Source organism: Bombina bombina, chromosome 4, assembly GCF_027579735.1.
Source record: "Bombina bombina isolate aBomBom1 chromosome 4, aBomBom1.pri, whole genome shotgun sequence".
Lineage (NCBI taxonomy): Eukaryota > Metazoa > Chordata > Amphibia > Anura > Bombinatoridae > Bombina > Bombina bombina.
Window position 1 is genome coordinate 90,025,654 of NC_069502.1, and position 17,486 is coordinate 90,043,139.

General features: G+C 43.2%; 1 protein-coding gene across 1 annotated transcript in view; it reads left to right on the forward strand.

Annotated features, from left to right (window-relative positions):
• Nucleotides 1–17,486, forward strand: part of MTMR9 (myotubularin related protein 9) — a 200,848-nt gene that overhangs the window by 72,290 nt on the left and 111,072 nt on the right. The window contains exon 5 of the mRNA XM_053709540.1: nt 4,029–4,246. Within this exon, the coding sequence (XP_053565515.1) occupies nt 4,029–4,246 (218 nt within the window). The remainder of the gene's footprint in view (nt 1–4,028; nt 4,247–17,486) is intronic.

Sequence of the window (17,486 nt, forward strand, 5' to 3'; positions counted from 1 at the left end):
CATCCAGGCGCGTAGGGCGCTATGGCTTAAATCCTGGTCAGCTGACGTGACTTCAAAGTCTAAATTTACTCAACATTCCTTTCAAGGGGCAGACCTTATTCGGGCCTGGCTTGAAGGAAATTATTGCTGACATTACTGGAGGCAAGGGTCATACCCTTCCTCAGGACAGGGCCAAATCAAAGGCCAAACAGTCTAATTTTCGTGCCTTTCGAAATTTCAAGGCAGGAGCAGCATCAACTTCCTCCGCTTCAAAACAAGAGGGAACTTTTGCTCATTCCAGACAGGCCTGGAAACATAACCAGTCCTGGAACAAGGGCAAGCAGGCCAGAAAGCCTGCTGCTGCCCCCAAGACAGCATGAAGGAACGTCCCCCTATCCGGAAACTGATCTAGTGGGGGGCAGACTTTCTCTCTTCGCCCAGGCGTGGGCAAGAGATGTTCAGGATCCCTGGGCGTAGGAGATCATATCTCAGGGATATCTTCTGGACTTCAAAGCTTCTCCTCCACATGGGAGATTTCATCTTTCAGTTATCAGCAAACCAGATAAAGAAAGAGGCATTCCTAAGCTGTGTGCAAGACCTCCTAGTAATGGGAGTGATCCATCCAGTTCCGCGGACGGAACAAGGACAGGGATTTTATTCAAATCTGTTTGTGGTTCCCAAGAAAGAGGGAACCTTCAGACCAATCTTGGATCTAAAGATCTTAAACAAATTCCTCAGAGTTCCATCATTCAAAATGGAAACTATTCGTACCATCCTACTCATGATCCAAGAGGGTCAGTACATGACCACAGTGGACTTAAAGGATGCCTACCTTCACATACCGATTCACAAAGATCATCATCGGTTCCTAAGGTTTGCTTTTCTAGACAGGCATTACCAATTTGTAGCTCTTCCCTTCGGGTTGGCCACTGCCCCGAGAATTTTTACAAAGGTTCTGGGCTCACTTCTGGCGGTTCTAAGACCGCGAGGCATAGCGGTGGCTCCGTATATCGAGACGACATCCTGATACAGGCGTCAAGCTTTCAAATTGCCAAGTCTCATACAGAGATAGTTCTGGCATTTCTGAGGTCGCATGGGTGGAAAGTGAACGTGGAAAAGAGTTCTCTATCACCACTCACAAGAGTCTCCTTCCTAGGGACTCTAATAGATTCTGTAGAGATGAAAATTTACCTGACGGAGTCCAGGTTATCAAAACTTCTAAATGCTTGCCGTGTCCTTCATTCCATTCCACGCCCGTCAGTGGCTCAGTGCATGGAAGTAATCAGCTTAATGGTAGCGGCAATGGACATAGTGCCATTTGCGCACCTGCATCTCAGACCGCTGCAATTATGCATGCTAAGTCAGTGGAATGGGGATTACTCAGATTTGTCCCCTCTACTAAATCTGGATCAAGAGACCAGAGATTCTCTTCTCTGGTGGCTTTCTCTAGTCCATCTGTTCAAGGGTATGACCTTTCGCAGGCCAGATTGGACGATTGTAACAACAGATGCCAGCCTTCTAGGTTGGGGCGCAGTCTGGAACTCCCTGAAGGCTCAGGGATCGTGGACTCAGGAGGAGAAACTCCTCCCAATAAATATTCTGGAGTTAAGAGCAATATTCAATGCTCTTCTAGCTTGGCCTCAGTTAGCAACACTGAGGTTCATCAGATTTCAGTCGGACAACATCACGACTGTGGCTTACATCAACCATCAAGGGGGAACCAGGAGTTCCCTAGCGATGTTAGAAGTCTCAAAGATAATTCGCTGGGCAGAGTCTCACTCTTGCCACCTGTCAGCGATCCACATCCCAGGCGTAGAGAACTGGGAGGCGGATTTTCTAAGTCGTCAGACTTTTCATCCGGGGGAGTGGGAACTCCATCCGGAGGTGTTTGCTCAACTGGTCCATCGTTGGGCAAACCAGAACTGGATCTCATGGCGTCTCGCCAGAACGCCAAGCTTCCTTGTTACGGATCCAGGTCCAGGGACCCGGGAGCAACGCTGATAGATGCTCTAGCAGCTCCTTGGTTCTTCAACCTGGCCTATGTGTTTCCACAGTTTCCTCTGCTCCCTCGACTGATTGCCAAAATCAAACAGGAGAGAGCATCGGTGATTCTGATAGCGCCTGCGTGGCCACGCAGGACCTGGTATGCAGACCTAGTGGACATGTCATCTCTTCCACCATGGACTCTGCCTCTGAGACAGGACCTTCTAATACAAGGTCCTTTCAATCATCCAAATCTAATTTCTCTGAGACTGACTGCATGGAGATTGAACGCTTGATTCTATCAAGGCGTGGCTTCTCCGAGTCAGTCATTGATACCTTAATACAGGCTCGGAAGCCTGTCACCAGGAAAATCTACCATAAGATATGGCGTAAATATCTTTATTGGTGTGAATCCAAGAGGGTTTGGACAAAGGCTTATCAGCTAGTTCTTTAAAAGGACAGATCTCTGCTCTGTCTATTCTTTTGCAGAAAGAAGACGTCCAGGCATTTTGTCAGGCTTTGGTTAGGATTAAGCCTGTGTTTAAAACTGTTGCTCCCCCGTGGAGCTTAAACTTGGTTCTTAAAGTTCTTCAGGGAGTTCCGTTTGAACCCCTTCATTCCATTGATATTAAACTTTTATCTTGGAAAGTTCTGTTTTTGATGGCTATTTCCTCGGCTCGAAGAGTCTCTGAGTTATCTGCCTTACATTGTGATTCTCCTTATCTGATTTTTCATTCAGACAAGGTAGTTTTGCGTACCAAACCTGGGTTTTTACCTAAGGTGGTTTCTAACAGGAATATCAATCAAGAGATTGTTGTTCCATCATTGTGTCCTAATCCTTCTTCAAAGAAGGAACGTCTTTTGCATAATCTAGACGTAGTCCGTGCATTGAAGTTTTGCTTGCAGGCTACTAAAGATTTTCGTCAAACATCTGCCCTGTTTGTCGTTTACTCTGGACAGAGGAGAGGTCAAAAAGCTTTGACAACCTCTCTCTCTCCTTTTGGCTTCGGAGCATAATACGCTTAGCCTATGAGACTGCTGGACAGCAGCCCCCTGAAAGGATTACAGCTCATTCTACTAGAGCTGTGGCTTCCACCTGGGCCTTTAAAAATGAGGCCTCTGTTGAACAGATTTGCAAGGCTGCGACTTGGTCTTCGCTTCACACCTTTTCAAAATTTTACAAATTTGACACTTTTGCTTCTTCGCAGGCTGTTTTTGGGAGAAAGGTTCTACAGGCAGTGGTTCCTTCCGTTTAAGTTCCTGCCTTGTCCCTCCCATCATCCGTGTACTTTAGCTTTGGTATTGGTATCCCACAAGTAATGGATGATCCGTGGACTGGATACACTACAAGAGAAATACATTTATCAGGTAAGCATAAATTATGTTTTTTAGCTACCTATGCTGTTAGGACCTGTACTCTAATATTCAAACACTCAGAGAGCTGGTAGTGGTTTGTATTGTATCTGAAGAGACTTAAAAGGACACTGAACCCAATTTTTTTCTTTCGTGATTCAGATAGAGCATGCAATTTTAAGCAACTTTCTAATTTACTACTATTACCAATTTATTTTTCTTTGTTCTCTTGCTATCTTTATTTAAAAAAGAAGGCATCTAAGCTTTTTTTTGGTTCAGGACTCTGGACAGCAATTTTTTATTGGTGGATGAATTTATCCACCAATCAGCAAGGACAACCCAGGTTGTTCACCAAAAATGGGCCAGCATTTAAACTTACATTCTTGCATTTAAAATAAAGATACCAAGAGAATGAAGAAAATGTGATACTAGGAGTAAATTAAAAAGTTGCTTAAAATTTCCTGCTCTATCTGAATCACGAAAGAAAAATTTGTGTTCGGTGTCCCTTTAATCTATGTGAAGGTGGGTGTTTGAATACTGTGCATATGCCACTAAAAAAAAGTAATATCTTTTGCTAGAAGCATTTTTGCTAATGGAAGTTTATTGCAAAAATGAAAATCCCATTAAGTTCATCTTTCATAAGTAATTTACTTATATTCTTACATTACTGATGTCCAGTGGCAGACACTCTACTCATAATCACTCTCTTGCAGGTGATGATGCGCTGCAGTCAGCCTCTTACAGGAACTAATGGTCGCCGGTGCAAAGAAGATGAAAAGCTAGTTAATGCCACACTGAGAGCCGGGAAACGAGGCTACATTATAGATACTAGATCCCTGAATGTTGCTCAGCAGGCAAGGGCTAGGGGAGGTGGATTTGAACAGGAAGCGTACTACCCTCAATGGAGACGAATTCACAAGTCTATTGAAAGGTAACCTTGTTAATTGCTTCTGTTGTTGCAATATTTTAAAGAGATAACCAAATATTGTATCATGTATAAAATGACTAAGGGGCCGATTTATCATGCTGCGAATGCAGCAGTTTCTACGCGAGCCTTTAGGAAGCTGTGGTGGTGGATAGCAATCATCCTGATTGGATACGATTGGGATGATTGACACCCCCTGCTAGTGGCCGATTGGCCGTGAATGTGCAGGGGGTGGCATTGCACAAGCATTTCACACAAAATGCTTGTGCAATTATAAATGCATTTATCGATGTCATGTCCGCCCGATACCCCCAGGTATTAACCCATGCATTCCTTATGACAACTGAGATGCTCTCTGGATTTCTATAAATGGACACTGAACCCAATTTTTTACTTTCATGATTCAGATAGAGTATGCAATTTTAAGTAACTTTTTTTTTTATTTACTCCTTTAAAAAAAATGTCTTCGTTTTATGAGCTGTCCCATCTTTGGTTCAGCACCTAGGTACAGGTTGCTGATTGGTGGCTAAATGTTGCCACCAATCAGCACGCACTATCCAGGGTGCTGAACAAAAAATGGGCCGGCTTGTAAGCTTACATTCCTGCTTTTTCAAATAAAGAAAAAATATAAAGAATGAAGAAAAATGAATGAAAGAAGAAAATTAGAAAGTTGCTTAAACTGACATGCTCTATCTGAATCATGAAAGAAAAAAATTGGATTCAGTATCCCTTTAACTGGTGTAAAGGATGTCTCTCTCGACAGTCCCATGCTTAAAAGGCGAGATTGCCACAGAGAATATTGCCATTTATGTGCATTAACGTTTCCGTGCACTCAGAGTGCCATCCTTACAAAGTGTGTATGGTATTATTATTATTATTATTATCATCATTTATTTGTATAGCGCCGCCAAATTCCGTTGCGCTGGGTACAATGATAGGGGTATACAATGACCAGTGACCGGAGAGCTCACAGTCTATAGGTTTAGGGTGCAGAGACATAAGGTTGGGGTAGCTTGTTACATCGGTTGTATTTGCAGCAGTGAGTCAGGCAGTTTATGTACATGTATAAGCTTGGTTCGGATGCGGGATGGAGGAGAGATGGTAAGCCTCTCTGAATAGGTGGGTTTTCAAGGATCGTCTGAAGCTATACAAGGTTGGAGACAGTCTAATGGAGCGGGGTAGAGAGTTCCAGAGGACAGGAGCAGCACGTGCAAAGTCTTGGAGGCACGAGTGGGACATAGAGATAACAGGAGTGTAGAGACGTAGGTCAGAGGTTGATCGAAGAGGACGGGATGGGGAGTATTTCATGATGAGAGAGGAAATATAGTTGGGAGTTAGACTGATGAGTGCTTTGTAGGTTAGGGCTAATACTTTAAATTGTATTCTGGAGTGTATGGGGAGCCAGTGTAGAGACTGGCAGAGTGGAGCAGCTGATGTAGATCGTCGACTTAGATAATAGATTGGAGGGAGGAGAGGCAGTGTTTTGGAAGGCCATTTAAGAGTAGATTGCAATAATCAATGCGTGACAGGATGAGGGAATGAGTAAGTATTTTTGTAGTTTTTTGAGTAAGGAAGGGATGAATTCTGGAAATGTTGCGTAGGTGTGAACCGCAGGATTTGGTAAGCGTTTGTATATGTGGGTTGAATGTAAGTTCTGAGTCTAGTGTGACCCCAAGGCAGCGGACCTGGGGTGAGGTATTGAGAATAGAGTCTCCAACCATCAGAGAAATGTCAGGTGTCGGATGTTTCGAAGAGGGGGGGGGATAAGAAGCAGCTCAGTTTTGGACAGATTGAGTTGGAGGTAGTGTGAAGACATCCAAGAGAAAATTGCAGAGAGGCAGTCAGAAATCTGGTGGAGTAAAGAGGGAGAGATATCAGGAGTGGAAAGATAGATTTGGGTGTCATCAGCATATAGGTGGTACTGGAATCCAAAGGAGGCTATAAGTTTTCCAAGGCAGGATGTATAAAGAGAGAAAAGCAAGGGACCCAAGACAGAGCCTTGCGGTACTCCAACTGAGAGAGGCATAGGATCACAAGATATGTTGTTAAAGGAAACTGAAAACTAGCGGTTTGAAAGATATGATGCAAGCCAGGAGAGGGCTGTGTCTCGGATGCCAAATGAATGTAGCATTTTTAGGAGGAGAGGATGGTCAACTGTGTCAAAAGCTGCGGACAGGTCAAGAAGAATTAGTAAGGAGTAATAGCCTTTTGCTTTAACTGATAACAGGCCATTTGCTACTTTAGCAAGAGCGGTTTCTGTTGAGTGTTTAGGGCGGAAACCAGATTGTAGTGGATCAAGTAAGGAGTTAGTTGTGAGAAATTGAGTTAGCCGATTATAGACTAGTCGTTCCAATAATTTTGGAGCAAAGGGAAGTAAGGAGACCGGTCGATAGTTAGAAGGCATGGAGGGGTCAAGCGAGGGCTTTTTTAGGATTGGTATGATTGACGAATGCTTGAATGTGTCAGGAAATGTGCCAGCAGTGAGAGATTGGTTAAAGAGATGAGTTAGGGTAGGGGTTAGTGAAGTAGAGAGAGAGGGAATAAGTTGTGAAGGAATAGGGTCAAGTGGGCAGGTTGTGAGATGAGCCAAGTATAGGAGTGCAGAGACTTCTTCCTCTGTTACAGGAGGGAAATAGTATAGATTTTTGTTAATAAAAGGGGTGGGTAGGATCACTGGGTTTGCGGGGTGCGAGGTGCAGATCTCTTTTCTAATCGTGTCAATTTTATTTTTGAAGTGATCGGCAATAATTTGAGCAGTGACGTTGGTAGTGGGCGGGGGGCAGGCGGACGTAGAAGGGAGTTAAAGGTTGAGAACAGTTTTCTGGGGTTGGATGCGTGAGATGACACAAGAGAGGAGAAATAGACTTGTTTGGCCAGGCTAAGCGCAGAGTTGTTGGACTTAAGGGTGAATTTATAATGTTGGAAATCGGCAAAGGTGCGTGATTTCCTCCACTGCCGTTCAGCGGCCCGTGAGCATCGTTGAAGATATCTGGTCTGTTTAGTGTGCCACGGTTGCCGTCGAGTGATTGATGTACGTCGAAGAGTGGAGGGTGCAGTTTTGTCAAGTGTTGATTTCTCTTACATGGTGTATTCAGTCCACGGATTCATCCTTACTTGTGGGATATTCTCAATCCCTACAGGAAGTGGCAAAGAGAGCACACAGCAAAGCTGTCCATATAGCTCCCCTCAGGCTCCCCCCCCCCAGTCATTCTCTTTGCCGCTCTAACAAGTAGCATCTCCACGGGAGGGTAAAGAGTTTGTGGTGTTAGATTTGTAGTTTTTCTTTCTTTAATCAAGAGTTTGTTATTTTAAAATAGTGCCGGTTTGTACTATTTACTCTGAGGCAGAAAGTGATGAAGATTTCTGCTGAGAGGAAAAAGATTTTAGCATGTTGTAACTAAAATCCATTGCTGTTCCCACACAGGACTGTTGAGTACCGGAGAACTTCAGTTGGGGGGAACAGTTTGCAGGCTTAACTGCTTAAGGTATGCTCAGTCATTTATTTCTAACAAGACCTGGTAATGCTAGAAGACTGACAGAGATCCCCATGAGGGAAGGTAAGCCATTTTCTGAAACGCAGTATAGAAGGATGGCTTCAGTTAAGGGCTTAAATACTGGTAGACACTGTGATGGGCTAAATCCGATTATTTTATTGATGGAATATTATATTTATTTAAGTGTTTGAAACATTGTAAACACTTTTTGGGGTTTTTATTTCGCCTGGCATATTATCAGACGCCTAGTCTGACTTAGGAAGGCCCCATAACTCTGGACGGAAGGGGGAGGGGGCCTCATTTTCGCGCCTCAGTTGCGCAGTTGATTTTCAAGATAGCTCATGCAGCTTCATGTGTAGAGTCCTGAGAGTGCAGGAGGACATCAAGGAGGCTTATATTTTGGCTACAAATAACCCTAAGGGAAGGTAGGGCCGCAGCAAAGACTGTGGCACCGTGCTGTAGTGGGTTAATCCGATTATTTACTACAATTTGCTCCGGTTTGGTCAATAAGGGGTTAATTGATTTAAAAATTTGTGTGCAATCATTTCAAAGCATTGGGATCATGTGGTGAAATTTTCATAAAGATCGTATGTTTTTTGGTGATTTGGAAAAAAAGTGTGTGCTTTTTATTGTTTAAAGACACAGTAACGTTTTTTCAAAAGTGATTTTTTCTGTATTGTAGTGCTGTAAGTCTGTCAAACATGTCTGAGACTTCAGATAGACCTTGTTCTTTATGTTTAAAAGCCATGGCGCTACCCCCATTGCATTTATGTGTACTAAAAGTGTGCTAAAACATCTAAGCATTTTAAAGACCAGTGACACTTAAAAATGTAGCCCAAGATGATTCTTTAACAGAGGGTAATAAGGATAGTCCTTCTTCATCTCCCCATGTGTCGACACCAGTTATGCCCGCGCAAGCGATGCCTAGTACCTCTAGCGCATTGGCCCCTATTACTTTACAACAATTAGCAGCAGTGATGGATAATTCCCTTGCAGCATTTTTATCCAAACTGCCAGTTTTTCCAAGAAAGCGCGATAGCTCAGTTTTAAATACAGAGGATGGATAATTTATCTGTAGTACCCTCACAAAACTCAGAAGTAGCAGTGAGGGAAGGTCTGTCTGAGGGAGAAATTTCTGATACAGGAAAAGTTTCTCAGTGGGCAGATTCAGATTCCTTAGCGTTTAAATTTAAGCTGGAACACCTCCGCGTACTGCTTAAGGAGGTTTTAGCTACGCTTGATGATTGTGACCCCATGGTGGTCCCAGAAAAATTGTGTAAGATGGACAGGTTTTTAGAGGTCCCGTATACACTGAGGCATTTCCGATCCCAAAGAGGGTGGCGGATATTGTGACTAGGGAGTGGGAGAGACCAGGTTTTCCCCTTTGTCCCCCCCCCCCCTATCTTTAAGAAAATGGCGGGACGAGTGGCAGACGGTCCCTAAGGTAGAGGGGGCTGTTTCAACACTTGCTAAGCGTACAACTATACCAATAGAGGACAGTTGTGCTTTCAAAGATCCTATGGATAAAAAATTGGAAGTATTGCTGAAGAAAATTTTTGTTCAGCAAGGTTATCTACTTCAACCAATTGCCTGCATAATTCCTGTAACTACGGCAGCGGCTTTTTGGTTCGAGGCCCTGGAGGAGTCGCTCCAGAGGGAGACTTCATACGATGAGGTCATGGATAGAATTCATGCTCTAAAGCTGGCTAATTCTTTTATCACTGATGCCGCTTTCCAGTTAGCTAAACTAGCGGCGAAAAACTCAGGTTTTGCCATCATGGCGTGAAGAGCGCTTTGGCTCGAATCGTGGTCGGCGGATGTGTCGTCCAAAACAAAACTGTTAAATATTCCCTTCAAGGGGAAGACTCTTTTCGGCCCAGAGCTGAAAGAAATTATTTCAGATATCACTGGGGGCAAGGGTCATGCCCTTCCACAAGATAGGCCATTTAAGGCCAAAAACAAGGCTAATTTTCGCTCCTTTCGCAACTTCAGGAGCGGACCTGCTGCAACCTCTGCTGTCGCAAAGCAAGATAACGCTTCCCAGCCCAAAGCAACCTGGAAACCCCTGCAGGGCTGGAATAAGGGTAAACAGGCCAAGAAGCCTGCTCCTGCTACCAAGACAGCATGAAGGGGTAGCCCCCGATCCGGGGCCGGATCTAGTAGGGGGCAGACTTTCTCTCTTTGCTCAGGCTTGAGCAAGAGACGTTCCGGATCCCTGGGCATTAGAAATAGTTGCTCAGGGGTACCTTCTGGAATTCAAGGATTCTCCCCCAAGGGGAAGGTTCCACAGTTCTCGTTTGTCTTCAGACCAAACAAAGAAACAGGCGTTCTTACGCTGTGTAGAAGATCTCCTAAAAATGGGAGTAATACACCCAGTTCCAATTGCAGAACAAGGACTGGGCTTTTACTCAAACCTGTTCGTAGTTCCCAAAAAGGAGGGAACTTTCAGGCCAATCCTGGATCTAAAGATTCTAAACAAATTCCTCACAGTTCCATCTTTCAAGATGGAAACCATTCGGACAATCTTGCCGATGATCCAGGAAGGTCAATATATGACTACAGTGGATCTAAAGGATGCGTACCTACATATTCCTATCCACAAAGATCACCATCAGTTCCTAAGGTTCGCCTTTCTGGACAAACATTACCAGTTTGTGGCCCTTCCTTTCGGGTTGGCCACCGCTCGCAGAATTTTCACAAAGGTGCTAGGGTCCCTTCTGGCGGTGTTAAGACCGCGGGGCATTGCAGTAGCACCTTACCTAGACGACATATTAATACAGGCGTCGCCTTTCCACAGAGCCAAGGCTCATACGGACATTGTTCTGGCCTTTCTAAGGTCTCGCGGGTGGAAGGTGAACGTAGAAAAAAATTCTCTGTCCCCGCTTACAAGGGTTCCCTTCCTGGGAACACTAATAGACTCGGTAGAAATGAAAATTTTTCTGACAGAGGTCAGGAAGTCCAAACTGTTGAACACCTGCCGAGCTCTTCATTCCATTCCTCAGCCTTCTGTGGCTCAGTGCATGGAAGTAATTGGTTTAATGGTGGCGGCAATGGACGTAGTCCCTTTTGCCCAAATTCATCTCAGACCACTGCAACTGTGCATGCTCAAGCAGTGGAATGGGGATTACGCAGATTTATCTCCTCAAATTCAAATGGACCAGAAAACCAGAGACTCTCTTCTCTGGTGGTTGTCTCAAGTTCACCTGTCTCAGGGAATGAGTTTCCGCAGACCAGAGTGGATTATTGTCACGACCGACGCCAGTCTGTTAGGCTGGGGTGCGGTCTGGAACTCCCTGAAGGCTCAGGGTATATGGTCTCGGGAAGAATCTCTTCTCCCAATAAACATTTTGGAGCTGAGAGCGATATTCAACACGCTCCAAGCATGGCCTCAAGTAGCGGAAGCCAAATTCATCAGATTTCAGTCGGACAACATCACGACTGTAGCGTACATCAATCATCAGGGAGGAACAAAGAGTTCCCTAGCGATGAAGGAAGTATCCAAGATCATCAAATGGGCGGAGGATCACTCCTGCCATCTATCTGCAATTCACATCCCAGGGGTAGACAACTGGGAGGCGGATTTTCTAAGTCGTCAGACTTTTCATCCGGGGGAGTGGGAACTCCACCCGGAGGTTTTTGTTCAGCTGACCCAGCTATGGGGTATTCCAGAATTGGATCTGATGGCGTCCCGTCAGAACACCAAACTTCCCCTTTACGGATCCAGATCCAGGGATCCCAAGGCGGCATTGATAGATGCTTTAATAGCGCCTTGGTCATTCAGTCTAGCTTATGTCTTTCCACCGTTTCCTCTTCTCCCTTGGCTAATAGCCAGAATCAAACAGGAGAAGGCTTTGGTAATCCTGATAATGCCTGCGTGGCCATGCAGGACTTGGTATGCAGACCTAGTGGACATGTCATCGGTCCCACCATGGAAACTGCCATTGAGGCAGGATCTTCTAATTCAAGGTCCTTTCAAGCATCCAAATCTAGTTTCTCTGCAACTGACTGCTTGTAGATTGAACGCTTAATCCTAGCTAAGCGTGGTTTCTCTGAATCAGTTATAGACACTCTGATACAGGCCAGAAAGCCTCTCACAAGGAAAATTTACCATAAGATATGGCGGAAATATCTTAGTTGGTGTGAATCCAAGGGTTACTCGTGGAGTAAGGTTAGGATTCCAAGGATACTGGCTTTTCTCCAAGAAGGATTGGAGAAAGGTCTGTCAGCTAGTTCCTTAAAGGGACAGATATCTGCTCTGTCTATTCTGTTACGTAAGCGCCTGGCAGCTGTACCAGACGTTCAGGTGTTTACACAGGCCCTTGTTAGAATCAAGCCTGTTTACAAGCCTGTGGCTCCTCCTTGGAGTCTAAATTTGGTTCTTTCAGTTCTTCAAGGGGTTCCGTTTGAACCTTTACATTCCATAGATATTAAGTTATTATCTTGGAAAGTTTTGTTTTTAGTAGCCATTTCTTCTGCTCGAAGAGTTTCTGAATTGTCTGCTTTGCAGTGTGATTTACCCTATCTGGTGTTCCATGCAGATAAGGTTGTTTTGCGTACCAAACCTGGTTTTCTTCTAAAGGTGGTTTCTAATAAGAATATTAACCAGGAAATTATTGTTCCTTATCTATGTCCTAATCCAGTTTCTAGGAAGGAACGACTTTTACACAATCTTGACGTGGTTCGTGCTTTAAAATTCTATTTAAAAGCAACTAAAGATTTCAGACAAACATCATCCTTGTTTGTTGTCTATTCTGGTAACAGGAGAGGTCAGAAAGCGACTGCTACCTCTCTTTCCTTTTGGCTGAAAAGCATCATCCGATTGGCTTATGTGACTGCTGGACAGCAGCCTCCTGAACGAATTACAGCTCATTCTACCAGAGCTGTGGGCTTCCACATGAGCTTTCAAGAATGAGGCTTCTGTTGAACAGATTTGTAAGGCAGCGACTTGGTCTTCACTGCATACATTTGCCAAATTTTACAAATTCGATACTTTTGCTTCTTCTGAGGCTTTTTTTGGGAGAAAGGTTTTGCAAGCAGTGGTGCCTTCCGTTTAGGTGACCTGACTTGTTCCCTCCCTTCATCCGTGTCCTATTGCTTTGGTATTGGTATCCCACAAGTAAGGATGAATCCGTGGACTGAATACACCAAGTAAGAGAAAACAGAATTTATGCTTACCTGATAAATTTCTTTCTCTTACGGTGTATTCAGTCCACTGCCCGCCCTGACATTTAAGTCAGGTTCAAATTTAATTTAAAATAACTACAGTCACCACTGCACCCTATGGTTCTCCTTTTTCTCCTAACCGTCGGTCGAATGACTGGGGGGGCGGAGCCTTAGGGGAGCTATATGGACAGCTTTGCTGTGTGCTCTCTTTGCCACTTCCTGTAGGGATTGAGAATATCCCACAAGTAAGGATGAATCCATGGACTGAATACACCGTAAGAGAGAGAAATTTATCAGGTAAGCATAAATTCTGTTTTTAGTGCCGAATTATACTGTAGAGTCACGAGGTTTGGACAAGAGAGGGATGAAATGTCAGAGAGCAGAGGACTCAGTTGAGTGGAAAATTCTGTGAGATCCAAGTTAAGGGAGTTGGAAACAGCACAGAGATTTGTGAAGACCAGGTCTATGGAGTTGCCTTCACAGTGTGTTGGAGATGTTGTCCACTGGGACAGGCCTAAAGAGGTGGTAAGGGATAGAAGTTTAGAGGCAGCAGGCGTGTTAAGCTGATCAAGGGGTATGTTGAAGTCCCCTAAGATGAGAGAAGGGACATTAGAAGAGAGAAAATGTGGAAGCCAGGGTTCAAAGTGGTCGAGAAATTGTGATGCTGGGCCAGGGGGCCGATAGATAACTGCAACACGAAGAGCTATAGGGGAGAAGAGGCGGATAGAGTGAACTTCAAAAGATGAGAAGGAAAGAGAGGGGGGTGAAGGAATGCAGTGAAAGGTACTGTGTGGAGACAGGAGAATTCCTACTCCTCCTCCTTGTTTGTCTCCAGGCCTGGGAGTGTGACTGAAGTGCAGGCCACCATAGGACAGAGAGGCTACAACAGTTGTGTTAGAGGAAGAAAGCCAAGTTTCAGTGAGGGCTAACCAGTTAAGTGAATGTGAAATAAATAGGTTGTGAATAGATGTAAGCTTATTGCATACCGAGCGTGCATTCCAAAGGGCACACGAGAATTGGGGTGTACTAATAGAGGTGCAGTTAATGAGGTTTAGAGGGTTACGTGTGCAAGGTGTATGAGGTATCATTTGGGGTAGTGATCTGAGGGAAGCAGAGGGTGGACCTGGGTTAGGCGAGACATCCCCAGCTGCAAGAAGAAGAAAGATGGTGAGTGAAAGGAGATGAGAATGTGTCTTATGTGAGTGTTTAAGTTTTTAGGATCAGTAAAGCATGGCTGGCTGAGGGATGTGAGATAGGAATAAAGTTCATGTGTGTTGTAGAGGGGGGAAAGTAGAAGAGAAGGAGAAATATGAATGTTCTGAGTGCTGTTTGTGAATGGAAGAGCTGTGACTTTAAGGAGAAGGGAGGAAAAGGTTAAAGCAGACATTAGAAAGTGTAGCATGTTTGCATTTAATTGTTGGAATTTGAAAGTACTTATTTCTGTTGTCCACTCCTTTGTCTATCTCCGTTGTTATAACTCTCTCTACACTTATGAACTAGCACACTTAGGGAACTACACACATGCAATGCTGCACTAATCTAACAAGCTAAGCTTGATGTAACAAGCTGGGGATATTCAATTTAAAGGTAATAACAGTCACATGATCCTAATTAGCATAGGTCATAAATTAGAGCAGGATCAAACAAGGCCTAACCAAACATTGCAAATGGCACCTTTCTTATCAAAATGGAAGACACAGAAAAGAAAGTTTTTTTTTTAAAGGTAATACAGACATACCAGAGAGAGATACAGTTTTGTGGGGTAAATATGCAGTCCTAATATGTGTTGCAGTTTTAAAATGGAGTCCTTGTTAAGCACATACCAGAGAGAGATACAGTTTTGTGGGGGAAATATGCAGTTCTAATATGTGTTGCAGTTTTAAAATGGAGTCCTTGTTAAGCACATACCAGAGAGAGATACAGTTTTGTGGGGTAAATATGCAGTTCTAATATGTGTTGCAGTTTTAAAATGGAGTCCTTGTTAAGCACATACCAGAGAGAGATACAGTTTTGTGGGGGAAATATGCAGTTCTAATATGTGTTGCAGTTTTAAAATGGAGTCCTTGTTAAGCACATACCAGAGAGAGATACAGTTTTGTGGGGGAAATATGCAGTTCTAATATGTGTTGCAGTTTTAAAATGGAGTCCTTGTTAAGCACATACCAGAGAGAGATACAGTTTTGTGGGGGAAATATGCAGTTCTAATATGTGTTGCAGTTTTAAAATGGAGTCCTTGTTAAGCACATACCTGATGAGAGAGGAGAGACAGCAGTGTAAGCAGGATTAAAAGCTCCAATTATGTTCAAATTATATACCAGTCGCTGTTCTATATTGTTAATATCCATATATAATATATATAATAACTCCGTTGTTATAACTCTCTCTACACTTATGAACTAGCACACTTAGGGAACTAAACACATGCAGTGCTGCACTGATCTAACAAGACAGAGGAGTAATAGAGCTTATAGAGACAGCCTAAAGGTAGTTTTTATATCTTTTGTATACATACAACCATCATGAATTTAGTACAGTACTGTAGTCAGAAAGGTAAGTTGTTTTAAATAAATAAGGAGGTTTATTAGCATTTTACTGTCCTTTTTAAATAGATTTAGTGCAGTATATGTGTCTATAAGCACAGAGGAGCTAACATTATCTTTCATCTGATGAATTGGGACTGACATGGTATGCAACAGAATTTGTTGCTATGAGAAATTTAGTGAACTGAATCCTAAAGAAACAGCTCAATACAGTCATATAAGGGAACAGAGCGCCAACTGATATAACCATAAATATGACGCATAAGTGAATAGTATGGGAAGGTGATATACAAACCTTAAGTTGGAAAGAGAGAGTCTACTGTTGCCACTGAAAACTCAGCCAAAATCTATATATGCAGAAACTAGTCTATTATTTCCATTTTGCTAAATACTGAGAGCTTAAAGATCACCACTTATGACGGGGCAGGTGATTTACACCATGGAAATGCCAACAAATCTTTTTAATGGAGTCATTATTCAAGGTTTGGACAGGGACTTTTCCCAGTTGGCTTCTCTGAGATAAAAATTAATTCTCTTCTCACAGTTGGAGCCCTTGAATGATAAGAAAACATATTTGTCAGGTTTTTTTTTTTTTTTTTGTGTATCTGAACTTGAAGGAAGAGGTCCACAAAAAACTTGTAATTGTAATCTCAGTGTTAAAGTCTGTAATGTTAAGGCTATGCCTAATTTGTCACTTAAAATCACATCCGCGTAAACATCTCAAGTGTTTATTGATAAAGAGATAATATAAGAGTATTCATCATTTCTAATTCTACAACAATATTTAATCGCTAACCATTGTTAAATAAAATGTTCTGTTAGATCACAATTTTTTTTTTTAAACGATTTACAAGTTTCTAGTTGAACTTTCCTTCTTAATATAAGGAGAGTCCATGGCTTCATTCCTTACTGTTGGAAAATACTGAACCTGGCCACCAGGAAGAGGCAAAGACACCATAACCAAAGTCTTAAATACCTCTTCCACTTCCCCTATCCCCCAGTCATTCTTTGCTTTTCGTCACAGGGGGATGGCAGAGAAGTGTCAGAAAAATTTGGAGTCGTTCCTCAGGAGGGATATATGCCTTTCATTATGGAACTGGAGTTTTAAGTAGTCTTGTCAGCCTCTCAGTGGAGATGCAGGGAGAGTCTTTCTGTGAACCCATCCAGACTGCCTGCCATCAGCTCCTTAAGCAACCAGTATTGACAAGTGTCACTGTCTGCTTTCTTCACTCAAGTCCATGTCAGGAGCGATGCTACAAGACTGTCACACTTGAGAGGCTGTGTTTCTGTTCCACAGCACGGATTCTGGTAAGATTGTTTAAATTTTTACTTATGTTGAAATTGCTGAAGACTGGGTCACAGTGTGACTCCTTTTATCTTTATAGAATCGTGGGTTAATATCTCCTGAGGGAGGTTATTGAACAGTGGGAATTAATAAAATGTGTTTTTTTTTTCATTTATGCTGCTTTATTTGTGCGATTTATTTTGGACTCATAGATTGTTGTTATGTGGTAACGGAACATACAGGTGTTTTACTTTCACTTTGATCGATGCGCAGCTTGTAGCTTGGCACGCTTTTTCTCATAGCAGGAGCAGTCCTGCATTTCGCACCACGTGACCGGGTGTGGTCACACTTGTTTCTTTCATGTAATTAGCAAGAGTCCATGAGCTAGTGACGTATGGGATATACATTCCTACCAGGAGGGGCAAAGTTTCCCAAACCTCAAAATGCCTATAAATACACCCCTCACCACACCCACAAATCAGTTTTACAAACTTTGCCTCCTATGGAGGTGGTGAAGTAAGTTTGTGCTAGATTCTACGTTGATATGCTCTCCGCAGCAGGTTGGAGCCCGGTTTTCCTCTCAGCGTGCAGTGAATGTCAGAGGGATGTGAGGAGAGTATTGCCTATTTGAATTCAATGATCTCCTTCTACGGGGTCTATTTCATAGGTTCTCTGTTATCGGTCGTAGAGATTCATCTCTTACCTCCCTTTTCAGATCGACGATATACTCTTATTTATATACCATTACCTCTGCTGATTTTCGT